Source organism: Centropristis striata, chromosome 20 (genome assembly GCF_030273125.1).
Source record: "Centropristis striata isolate RG_2023a ecotype Rhode Island chromosome 20, C.striata_1.0, whole genome shotgun sequence".
NCBI lineage: Eukaryota > Metazoa > Chordata > Actinopteri > Perciformes > Serranidae > Centropristis > Centropristis striata.
In genome coordinates, this window is record NC_081536.1 from 18,188,294 (window position 1) to 18,200,940 (window position 12,647).

General features: G+C 39.0%; 1 protein-coding gene across 1 annotated transcript in view; it reads right to left on the bottom strand.

Annotated features, from left to right (window-relative positions):
* Nucleotides 1–12,647, bottom strand: part of ryr2b (ryanodine receptor 2b (cardiac)) — a 65,874-nt gene that overhangs the window by 51,976 nt on the left and 1,251 nt on the right. The window contains exons 2-25 of the mRNA XM_059358946.1: nucleotides 11,670–11,789; nucleotides 10,950–11,054; nucleotides 10,483–10,557; nucleotides 10,288–10,366; nucleotides 10,037–10,149; nucleotides 9,551–9,674; nucleotides 9,126–9,222; nucleotides 8,961–9,035; nucleotides 8,347–8,503; nucleotides 8,015–8,179; nucleotides 7,779–7,900; nucleotides 7,146–7,329; nucleotides 6,915–7,050; nucleotides 5,604–5,699; nucleotides 5,259–5,377; nucleotides 4,822–4,955; nucleotides 2,766–3,007; nucleotides 1,875–2,067; nucleotides 1,536–1,755; nucleotides 1,254–1,358; nucleotides 979–1,082; nucleotides 798–881; nucleotides 510–669; nucleotides 49–196 (exon numbers count right to left, since the gene is read on the bottom strand). Coding sequence (XP_059214929.1) covers nucleotides 49–196; nucleotides 510–669; nucleotides 798–881; nucleotides 979–1,082; nucleotides 1,254–1,358; nucleotides 1,536–1,755; nucleotides 1,875–2,067; nucleotides 2,766–3,007; nucleotides 4,822–4,955; nucleotides 5,259–5,377; nucleotides 5,604–5,699; nucleotides 6,915–7,050; nucleotides 7,146–7,329; nucleotides 7,779–7,900; nucleotides 8,015–8,179; nucleotides 8,347–8,503; nucleotides 8,961–9,035; nucleotides 9,126–9,222; nucleotides 9,551–9,674; nucleotides 10,037–10,149; nucleotides 10,288–10,366; nucleotides 10,483–10,557; nucleotides 10,950–11,054; nucleotides 11,670–11,789 — 3,157 coding nt within the window. The remainder of the gene's footprint in view (nucleotides 1–48; nucleotides 197–509; nucleotides 670–797; nucleotides 882–978; nucleotides 1,083–1,253; nucleotides 1,359–1,535; nucleotides 1,756–1,874; nucleotides 2,068–2,765; nucleotides 3,008–4,821; nucleotides 4,956–5,258; nucleotides 5,378–5,603; nucleotides 5,700–6,914; nucleotides 7,051–7,145; nucleotides 7,330–7,778; nucleotides 7,901–8,014; nucleotides 8,180–8,346; nucleotides 8,504–8,960; nucleotides 9,036–9,125; nucleotides 9,223–9,550; nucleotides 9,675–10,036; nucleotides 10,150–10,287; nucleotides 10,367–10,482; nucleotides 10,558–10,949; nucleotides 11,055–11,669; nucleotides 11,790–12,647) is intronic.

Genomic DNA, 12,647 nt, shown 5'->3' on the forward strand with positions numbered 1-12,647 from the left:
ACAATAAACAAAAGTAAAATAAACTGAATGATAAAACTGATGGCATACTCTGTTCCTGGTTGAGAGGCTCCAAGCTGTAACCGTAGGCCAGCAGAGTACTGACAGCCTCTCTGACACTGTCCCTTCCCACTCTCCTATTCCTTTCATCAAGAAGGCTGTAGGGCACGAGGTAAGGGCTACGCTTCGCTTTCACATCCTAAAAATACAGTTGCAAAGAGAAAAAAAAACGGTTGCTAGGTTTGTAAGAGAACAGTGTGAGTCCTTGTGTTGTCAGAGCATGTTTTTACATGTTGCACATGCAACAGCATTGTTTACTGTGAATACCAGCAGCAAAAGGCCTATCTGCCACTACTAATAGTACTAAACACAGTTGTTTACCACTGATTTCTAAATTAATGAAGCAACTACTATACTACCTGAAAACAAGACTGAGAAGACTTATCTTGAATAACGTTATATACATTATTATAACCACTAACCAATGCAGTAATACAGCACACAACATAAACCTGTTGGGTTCCAAAGGTCCATCCCTGCTTGATGCGCTCTCTGGCCCAAACATTGTGATCATTCTCTGCCAGCAAGTTAACCACTTCCTCATGGGTTGGGGTCAGAAAAACATGGCTCAAATCTACTGGGGCCGGTCTATAGCCACTGGGCTGCTCATACCTGAGAAAGGAAAAATAAAACGGACATAAGTGTGTAAAGATAAGTTAAGAAAGATAAAGATAAAAGTTACTGCCCCCAAGTGTTTCCAAAAAAAATGTGATTACACATAATATTAAACATGTACATACTTGGTGGCTAGTCTCATGAATTTAACTCTCTCCTCAGCGTGGTCATCAGTCAAACCAATGTGGAAACCGAGGGCAAGGAGAGTCCTACAGCATAAAAACAAACAAAACATTTACTAATGGTGAAAGATCATGTATAATTTTAAAGTTATTGCAGTTGTTGCAGTTGGGTAGAGGAGCTCACCTGAGGGTGTCCTGAGCCATCTGCAGGTTCTGGTTCCTCTCCTGCTCAGAAAGCTTGGAGAATTCCACCAGACAGGGTTCCTGCTTCTTAACTTCATCTCTTACCTGTTCAACAAAAGACAATATTTTTTGAGCTGCAAGTAAAACTGAAGCGAGCTGTACCAGTCAAGTTTTAAGTCAAGCTTTGGTTGATACTATTCTCATAAACACTATGTGACAGTGTGATTTATTTTATGCAATGTAACTAAATCACTGATGATGTTTCTCTTCTCTTACAGGTCCATATGCCCATCCGAGTTCAATCTTGTCCACTGTCCAGAGTTCATGGATATTCTCAGCCATTTTTTCCCGGATATCCTCAAGTTGTGGAGGCAATACCACCTATTTGGGTGATATGAGAAAAAACAATATATCAATATGGTATGTTTCATTACAAGTATCAAATTCAGTTTGATGCAATACTTTTATAAATCTAAAGTATCTACCTCTGCAAAAAGTTAGAAAATTAGTTTTTGTAAAATAAAAGTAAGTTTTATTAATAAAAAATGTGTTTTTTACCTTGCTGATGTCTACTGGTGTGGGAGTAAAGGTCACTGGAGTAGCAGGTACCAAGGGGCCAATGAGTTCTTGTTTCCCCTCTCCAAGATCCAAGATGTATTTCTGACATGGTTCTACCTTCAGCTTGACTTTCGGGAGCAGAGCATCAGAACATGGAGAAAAACCTGGCGGGGGCAAGAAGCGAAACTCTCCATGCCGTCCCCCGAAAAGAAAACGAACCCTGATTTCCAGAAATAGTAAAAGGAGGACATTTACGGTTTATGTTTTGGGAACGTATGCCAAGAAAAAAAAATACTTTTGATCCTTGTTGGCCAATTAAACAAAAAAAACATTACTGACTTGACTCCTGCAGAGAAGCTGACCACAGGATTAAGAAGTCCATCAGCGCTGAAGTTCTCCAGCATGCCCTGCACAGGCAGACCATTAACCCGGAAGGAGATACAGGGAGCAGTGAGGTCAAGACAGCAGCTGACCACATCGTCATCTTTCAACAGGTGAGGGAAGGGAGAGCTCACTCTGCGACCCACGCATCCTGAGATTCAGAAGTCATCCATGTTCAGATTACCTTTTATTGTTTGTTGTTAATTAATCCTCTCAAAATAAGACAGCGTTAAAGTGCAGCAACACATTTCTAAAAGTAAAGGATTTACCACGTTATTAAATGGAACCCCAACAGCTAAATCAAATTAAGTTTTCCTCTTTTCTGAATTGATCTTAATGTGGCATAAAAATCAAAAAGGATTGTTGCTGCATCTCTCGTTGCATTCCTGCTGCTGCTGCCAATTTATTTTCATTACTCCAATCTCCCTCTATGCAGGCTTAAAGGAACTAGCAGTAATTTGTTACTGTGCAGAACAAAAGGAAAACTGTTATTCCAATAGCTGGTGACATTTCAAATTTTCAAGTAAATGAAATTCTATTTTATTGAATTTATTTGCTAAATCTCTCATTTGTGTACTTATGGCATACAATTAAATGTGATCTTCTCTAGACACTAATGTTTCCCTCAAAAAGTACCAACAGTTTCTGCTGTTCCAAACCATTTACAGATAACTTGCACTCTTAGATCACAAATACACTCTAAGTATCAGTAAACACCCTATAACTGCTCACTTTAGTGCACTCCTACAAAAAAACAAGACTGAAATAATCATAATCCAATTTATATATATACTTATATACTTATACTGTAGGCTGAACCACCTATCTCATGTTTAATCTTATCCTCACCAGACCACAGGTGAAGCCCGTCAAAGCCATAAGAGCAGAGGTCGTCTCCCACTCCGTTGCCCCCCCAGCCTTCACCTCCTGTGGGCCTGGGCTGGTAGCCCTCGGTGCGAGCCCAGCCAACGCGCAGGTGTGTGGGATCAGATGTGAGGAAGGAGTCGACATGATCCACAACCAGCTCATAGTACCACCTCCGAGGCTGGGCTGAATCTTCCCCAAGAGCCAAAAAGATGTTTGGCCTCATGCTGTGGTGGAATGGTGCACGGAGAGTGCCAAAGACAAACAAAAGGGCAAAAGAGACATAAGATATGGTGCATTTATTTGGCAAGATTTGTTACACTTGGCTTGATTACAATGTTTTGTTTTTTTTTAATAAAAAAATTAACTTCAAAGACATGAACGGGACATTTGCATTCTCATATACAGCTCCTGCAGGCATTGTCTAGATAAGTTCAAGGTTGAAGTGCATGTGCGATAGAAAGGGACGCTAGATGCTTATTTGATTTTTAACTTACTGCCCCGTGTACGCAGGGAATGTGGTATTCTCTGCAGTCCACACAGTGCATAACTCAACCCTCTAGGGCAGAGCACATCACATTGTTATGAATATATAAATACATGAAATACGCACCAGGCTCTTGTAGAGGTTCTCCTCTCAAACACCCAATATCAATACTGAAACTGAATTACCCAGGATAATATGAAGCAGAGAATGGCAAACAATAAGATGGAGTTGCATGTGGACGAGAAAGTCACCTTTATGTTGCTAGAATTTAGTCTGGTCGGTGTCTTGAGATTAAATGCCAGTTCATATAGTGACACTAACTTTGCCCTTGACAGAGTTCTCATGACAGTGAAGACATGAGGAAAGACAGAGGGAATTGAGAGAATGCGAAAAGGACACAGAGGGAAATGTGTGACCTGGTTAAGATGCTAGAAGAGATTTGACAAAAATGCATCGGAAGAATGGATAGAGCAAAAAGAAATAGGAAAAAGGGCATCTGGAAGAATTGACGAAACGTGATGGCGAATGAGGAGAAGATGGGGAAAAAAGAAATAAAATTGATGAGATAAAGAAAAAGAGAATGGAAACAGATGCACTAATGAGGCACAGAGTTGAACAAGAAGTAAAAGTGATAGAATGAGAAATGGCTTGAGGAGAACAAGAGAGCTAGAGAATGGACTGAGCAGGTGCGAAGAATATGAAACAAAATAAGCTATAAGGCCTGAGGGATAAAATGGGCTGCTGATAGAGAAAAGCATGATAAAAGAAGGCAGCTGCTACGACAGAAAGGGCAGATGGAGTGGGGAAAAAACAAGCTCAAAGGAAAAGGGAAATGGAAAGTGCCTACAAGATCACACTCACACAATGGGACAAAATATTCAGAGATGAAATATGATGAAACTGGATTAAAAAAAATGTCTAAAAATTAACTCCTCAGGTCGCAAGCAACTTTTCCAAAATCTCACTGGAAGAGGCTGTGCTCCAATCAGCTATATGTCTAATCTATTTAGAAGAAAACAATTGGTGCAGAAACTGAAGAGACGACAATGAAGCAGGCAAATAATTCTTCAATTAACTCAAGTCCACAAGGGAAAAGATGAGTGCTGTACTGTGGAGAAATCTTAAGTATTTCTTGTATCAAGGATGTGGATATAATTACAGATAGATCAAGTCCCACAGCATTGAGCTCTCAAAAGTTGACAAATAGTGCTCAGCTAAACATATGAATCAGCAGGCATGAAAAGAGCTAAAGGTGAAAAAATACCTCATTCAGTGACTCTCTAAGAGAAAATAAAAGCATGAATAGAATATAGGACCAGGTACTTGTGTATCGTACACAATTGCAAAAAATGTGCACTTTTAAATTACATACAGTATAAAACAAATAATTATATTTCTAAATTTCAGCATTTTTGTGTAACTTTATATGTCAGATTTTTGAGCAAAGTAACAAAAGCAGACATAGTTAAGAGACAAATTTGTATGCAGAGGAATGACTCAGACACAAAACACAGTATAAGTATTCATATTTGGAGAAAACATTTTAAACTGTACCTGGTGACTTGATTAGCGAGACGTGTTTGGAGCAGCAAGTCTCTGTCTGGCAGCAGGTTGTCACAGATGAGGTTCTGATTGGACCGTACAGCCACACCATGACACACACACAGAGAGCACAGCACCTCCAGCACCTGGAACACAACCTGTCAGCACTTCATCCAGCAATTGTTCGATAATCACATGGAAATTATCCCAAATTAGAGAACAGATCAAAGTCTGATATTAAAGCCACAATTCTTGTTCAGGGTCTGAATTTGCCTGAGAAAATAACTGATGTGTTTTTCCCAAGAAAAATATATTGCATTTCAAACAATAAATGCTCAGATAACACAACGATAGTGATATTTTTACAAATTGTTCCATTATTGATAAATTATGCACATTAATTCTCACTATTTTTCATTTCAAACACAAAAAAACCTTGCAAACATTACCTTGTGGTTGCATCCATGTTTGTCTAGGAAGGAGATGATAGAATGAATGTGTCCTTCTTTGATGACATTTAGTGCTTCAGGACTTTCCAATAGGACACAGTGCAAAACCTCCAGGACTCCTGTACATGTATGCAATTGCTCATTACAGAAGGAAATCATTTATGGTTTATATTTCTATATTTTGCCATGATAACTAATATCACAAAGAATGTACATCCGATAACAATGTCTTCCTGGAAAATTTTACCGCATAATCTGGTTGATGTTAAACAACAGACTCAAATTTCACAAGTTTTGCAATTCTTAAGTAGAATTGTTAATCAAATTCCCAAAAATCCAACAAACCACAAGAGGCCTCCAGACAGTCTAGCCTGCTTATGAGCCAGTCTAGAGAAGATGAGAAATGTGCACAGTTCACACGGTTTCGCCGGATCAGAGCAGCTGAAGGAGAAAAAAGGAGGAAATATTAGAAGAATGTTCACAAGACTTGGGCACATAGACACAAGCCAACTCATGTATTTCATGCAAAAATATCAGAATTCAAATCGTGTTTTTGGTAATTCATGAATCATTTTCAAAATAAAAGGCAAGTAAAAGGCATCTAAATGGGTTACAAAGTGCTTTGCAGCCTAGAAAAAACATAAATAAAAACACAGAACACAACAAGACCTGATAAAAAATAAATGTGTCACAGTCACAGGTCAAGTTTAGTGAGGCCAAATAAAAGGACATCACATTCAGCCTCATTGAGCTGGGGGAGGTTTTGTGAAATCCAGTGTTTCGGATATCACAAAACCTCTCCCAGCTCAATGAGGCTGGTTCAGAGGACCAAGCTATATTATATGAAAACTGTCTATGTCACTACCGGTCTGCAGAAAATAATGCTGTGTGTCATCCACATAACAGTGGAAATTAATATTATACCTACAGTTTATCTGACCCAGAATCCAGATTGATTATTGCTCAATGTCAATTTTTTTTTTTTAAAGTCTATGTTTGAAATTGTTCTCAAATAGTATAAAACAAGAGGGTCCAGTGCAGGTTTCTTCGCAAACTATTGCATTTTAAAGACTGGTTGGTATAAAGCATGTGAATAATGTGCAGTTAATAAATAGGATAATTTGTGGACCAACAGTCAGAAATATGTCTTTCAGAAATCTAGTGGGGATAATGTCTATTTGCCAGGTGGACGAATTTGAGCGGGCCATTAACACTTCTAATTCTAGCAAAGAAATGTGTTTTAAATAAGACATACTGGCAGAGGATTCAGTACAGATAAGGAGATTTCTGGTCACAGGTGTGATACAGAGCCTCATGTTATCTACTTTTTAATAAGAAATGGTGGACAAACTGCTCACATATCTCAGTGGATGTGTCCCTATGCAGGTCAGTAGGAGGGTTAACCACTGAGTTGATTGCCTGAAATAAAACCCTGGGGTTGTGATAGCCACAAGTAACTAAACTGGAGAAATAAATTGCTTCTTTAACTACATGCTAATAGGCCAACATCAGGTATTAGCAGATACAAAAAGAGGAAAATTAGAAAACATTTGGTATCTGTGTCAGTAAATAATCAATGTTGTGGTGCCAGACAGTACTCAAATGTAAAAGAGGTACTGAGCCATCTATACTGACAAGATGTGCGTAAATTCTCACCCAGTAGCTCATAGAAATGGTTGAGGATGGTCTCCCACTCGTCTCCCATGTCACTCTGAGCAGCCTCAGCAAAATGAGTGCCACTACTATATTGATGCAGACGGTCAATACAATCTAGGACCAAATCTGTCACACCCTGCAAAGGAAACAGGACATACTTATGGAATCGTGACCAACATATTACATGCCGTACCGATTTATTCATCCACACATACACAACGGTTGATTTACCTCTTGTTGAAACATGTTCTGTCGATTCTTTAGTGCTGTCAGGTTGTTCTGTTTAGCTTCATGGCTTAGCCCCTCAGATGGAGGCTGGAAATAGTTTATTAGATCCTGCAGACTACATGTCACTGTCTCCATTGGCAGGCTAACAGATGTCAGGTTTCTTTGTTGACTGAAACCATCCAGTTTCCTAAAGATAGATAGGGCACTTTATTAATCCCAACAGGAGGTTTTCTATTAAACAGCAGGTTAACCCTATACCATGGCCATTGGGACTGATTTTTTTCTACTGCTACTACTCGTTGTGTGTGTGTATACCCAAATAATTGTTATACCCATCACTTACATTTGTTTTGTTTAAGAATTTGTAGAAAATAAAAATAATTTGTGGGAATTTTTAAATTTCTAAATTACTTAAAGCTAGTTTGGTATTTCGGTATTTCAATTTCTTGACACAAATGCATCTGCAATAAGCTAATGTCGACTGATAAATATTGGCCTGGCTGTTCAGTCTGTCAACAAGGATAACAAGGACAGCTAAACAGAAGTAAACAACAACCTTAACTAGATCATTCATGGATAACACACTGATGGAGACATTGTTACACTGATTGAGGGTCTGGACATGGCATCCAGTACCTGATAAAGCGAGTGAAGAGGAGAGTAGCACTCCTGATGAGTCTGGCAGTGTGAGATTCTTCCCTCTGACAACGAGACAGTGTCAGCCCATCGTCCATATGACCCTCGCTGTGCAAAATGGCCTGGAAACATGTAATATCCAATCACTTCCTTTATATATAAAATGAGCGTTATCCTTTTGGTTAATCAAAAATGATTCTCTTACAAGAATAATAATTTTATATCTAAAGGTTTACCTTTCGCTGGGCCCCTCCCATGCGTGTAGATTGGGCATCAATTGCTTGGTAGGTGAGCCAGAGACCAGAGTCAACATGCTGAACATAACAAATGGAGTCTCCATACTTTATCTCTGGGATCCCCATGCCATCTACATTAGTCTTTGGGCCAGTGTCAAGCTTGTCCTGCAGGCGAAAATCTACTGTTACACGTATCACAAACTGAGGTGTTTCTCTGATAACAATCTACTACACTGATGACCTTCAAGTCTCCACTCTAAAGAACATTTTGGGTAATGCATTTATCATAGCAGCCTTAAAAAAACCTCTGTATTTTTCATGTGATTCCTGACCTTCGATGATCGAAAGCAGAAGGAGGTTGTGTTGATGTCAGCCTTGTCTCGGTCAACTAGATGCAGGCCTTTCTCCTCTGTAAGACCCAGGTATCTCCCAGTAGTCACATGGCGGAGCCGGAAAGGCTGCCCCCAGCACGTATGCCTCCCGCTCCAACTGAGAATAACAAGAGCGGTTTTTATTTGCTTTTGTTTTCCTTTGAAGGACGCTGAACAGTCCACAATATTTACCTTTCCCTCTTTATTGTTGAAATGGCTGGGGAGCAAGCAGGGGGCACACTACAATAAATCAATTCTGGGCCAGTGATATTAAATATAGTTCCAGGGCAAAAAAAAAAGAAGAAACAGAAATTCTAGGCCCTGCTCTGGTAGTGACCAGCAGCAGTGTGAGGCTGCATAATACTGCTCCCTCTTTGGACTTAACAAAAGTCAACTACTGTGGATTTTTGTACATTATTTCCTTTTTTCTGCAAATGAGCTCACAGAAGTATTTGATAAAATGATAAAAATGTGATAGCTTTCCAAAGATACTATTAAAAAAGAAAAACAGTAGAGCTGAAAATAACAAAATACTACTGAAAGTGAGCAGATCACCAAAACCCATGTATACTTACACAACACGCAGAATCTCTAGCCTCCAGAGAGAGCGGGCATGGCTGGAGACTGAGCCAATCTCATAATGCATTATCCTGAATTAAGAAAAAAAAAAGACATAACCACAGAAATAAAAGGACATTTTCTTGAGCTGACATGACAAGAGAATGGTCTTTTCCTCTGACCTTTGAAGTTCCTCGCCCTGCTCTGTGGATGGAATAGTTAGACATGCATCGCTATGGCTGTGGAGTAGCCGCAATGTGTCGTCCCCCTTCAGGTATCCTAGAATTAGCACAACAGACACCAGACATAACTTACACTGAAAGCGACATTTTACTGCATCTTTGGAAACAGGCTATAACGGACATCTAAACAAAAGTAACTACTCCAACTAAATTGGTGATAGATATGCTTGTAGGCCCAAGTCTTATACTGAATGCACCATTTGCAACATGATTCTGACTCATTGCCAACATCAGGGAGCATCACATATGGACCTCTTTGACCAAATGTGTTTCTTGGACACAACAATAAGTTGTATCATGTCATTGTAAAAATGGAGAGTTTGTTTTTCCAATATGCTTAGAGAACAAAAGAAAGAGAAACTTGCCTTGAGCAAGTCCACCTCCGGAGCAAATGGGAGCGACGCTCCAGAGAGTTTGCTGGAAGGCTGCATTAACAATCAGGCTGTCACTCAAGCTCTTGTTGTCAAATACAGTGCCAAAGGACAGGTGCTGGGAAGAAACAAAAACGGGCTCATCAACAATGAATACAACTTCTGATTTTTCGATGACAATAGCTGTTATCAAGAACAATTATGCTAATCAACTCATCAGTCGCAGAGAGACCACAGATTGCCAACTACCTACTGAAGTCAAAGGAAATTAAACCAATGACATATAAATACTAGTTTCTTATTCTGCAATGCTCCATATAAAGATAATGAGATAGAGCAGAAATGCAGTGGAGTTGAATACATTCAAATTTACCAACTTCAAATGTTTAAATAGTAATTTCACATTGTATATAGTCCAAAATATTTACAGAATATTCTAGGTATACTAAACAAAAACACATTACTCCTTTACTGACTCACCAGATATCTCTCTGACGACACATTGACCAGTATGAGGTCATCTCTGACACGCACTTTCTCACCCTCGGACCTCTGTCTGGATGCTGGGTGGACCGTCCACCAACATGCCTCACCTGAGCCACACACACAGAATTCACACCAAGGAAAGTTTTTGCTCTTCCACACATACAGTGGGGTGAAAAATGCAAGTATTTCAATGAAGAAACAATTACAATTTTCATCTGTTGAACAAAAAGTCCAGGACTAAATACCTGCTTTGTCCTCTTGCAGACCAACATCAAAAGCCAGCTTGTCCTTTGAAGACTGTGATGAAGACAAGCAGCTGAGATGCTGGGAAGCACATAAACAATAGATATTATATTTCGGTGAACATATGAACAAATATCTTGAGCTAATAAAACTGTTGGCAAAGAAAGACTAATCTGCATTATATCAAGAAAACTCACCATGCCACTGTATGAGTGTAGGAACAACACCGCCTGGCCATATAGAAGAGTGCGATGGCTTCCTCCAGCTCCCACCTGCGAATCATATTCTCATTATAAAAAAAGTATGAGTAAACACAAACAGTGAATAAACTAAAAAAGAAACAAATAGAAACAAAGAGTAAATGAAAATAAAAATAAAAAAACATATACATTTAAATGATGGCAAAGAATCTTGAGAAAAGAGCAAATAAAAGAAAAAAATCATGGTATCCATCTCTACAAAGCCTTTATTTGTCGGCAGCTGTACCTTGAAAGTATTTTTAAAGTGTCTCTTGAAATTCAAATGAATTACATATGGTAAACAAACACCATTAATGCAATAGATAATAGTATGAATGTCAACAATGACATTGACAAATGATGAATAAAATCTTTATTGTTATAATAACATCTAGAAGAGAGGAGAGGAGAAGAGAAGAGCTCACCTCTGCAGCCAGGTGCTCGCTGTTAGCCAGCATCTCCTGCAGGGCTCGAACAGAGAGACACTGGGCCAGGACAAAGCTACAGACTGATAAGTCTGGAGGAACATTCTGAGAGAAATAAAAACACAGTAGAGGATGTGTCCGTAGGCTAAACTTCAAACCTGTCTACTCCCTCCACAGGACAACACTGTTTTCACCAGTGAAAGTGACCACAGCAAATTGGGAGTTGAAGAGTCCAAATTAGGGATAAAAAGTTCCATAAATTACAACAATAAGATGCTAAATAAAGAAGCATAAAACATTCAACTTAAATGAAATACTGTAAAATAATAATAATAACAATAATAATGTGGTAACTTACTAATTTAGAGGTGGGTAACCTTGATACATTTTAAGATACTTTACACTATTCAAACACAATTAGCACACATTCATTAAAACGTTATGTAAAAAGAGAACAGTGGTCAACTTTTCTTACAACCTTTTTTGTTTCGTAGGTTTTCGATAATTTAGTTTGAGTGCTTGATTACTATACTATACTTGATGTTAAACATGCAGAAAATACATGCCTTAACAGGCCAAATGTTACTACTAAAATGATTTGCCTAATGTTACACATCCCTTTTCCAAATTTTAAGAGTGATGAGGTGTGATGATAACCGACAAATAGGCTGCTCTGGCCATGGAGAAAGACTGTGCAATCATTGATGCAGCACTCTTTACCTTGCAGTTAGACGTGGGCTCGAGCCTGCAAAGTCTGCTGCCAAATCCCTCTGCTGCAAGACAGAGTTTCACATGTTCCTCCTGGGAGGTAAAGGTACTCTGCAAAACCACCTCATCTCCCTGAGAAAAACACACACAAAGAAGGCAGCAGTGAGAACACAAGAGTTATAAATTACCATGCATAAAAAGCACATTCTTTGTATGAATGCAAATCAAGATTCAAATTATAGGTTTGTAAAGGCCAAAGCTGATAGAGATCAATTATAGACCTTCAACATGGCAAAATACATTTTTAAATGACACAGCATCTCGGCTGAGGGAGTGCAAGCATTCATTTGGCTTTTGGGAAGCCTGTAAACCAACACACAAAATCTTAGAAATAAGTGATAGAATCACTGAATAAAATAACATAAAATATACAGCATACACAACAAGCTGTTGTCATTGAAGGTTTTACAAGTGCCCCTAAAAATAATGCCAGTCTAGGTGTAGAGCCTTGCTTCCATAACAGCAAAACTTGGTCGAGCTCTACTGTAATTGTATGAACAGTAGATCTGTCACCTAAAATGTATCTTATCTTCATTCAAATGCCAAATGGGCCACGTCAAAGGAATTAGGCTTTTCACATCTATTTAAGGAACTGCAGAGAGGGATAGCAGACGACTTGTCTCCAAAGTCCAGTGAGGACTACCGACACCTCTCCATGCACATGCTGCATGCCACCATATTGGGAAGATATTGCACTGTCTGACCCCTGATTCACCCTTCTTTCCACTGTTCATATCAGCGGTACTCTGTAATCAGTCAAACACACTGTCCCATGCTGAGGCACTCTGGGGCATTCAGATGGCTAAAGGACTCTGCTCTTCTTCAAGGTAAATTTAGCAAGTGAAAATTCACTGCAAGACTTAATCCAAATGTCAAAAGCCCTAGCAATTGGAGAAGTATGTTTATCCTGTTGCAACAGGGTTTAAAAAG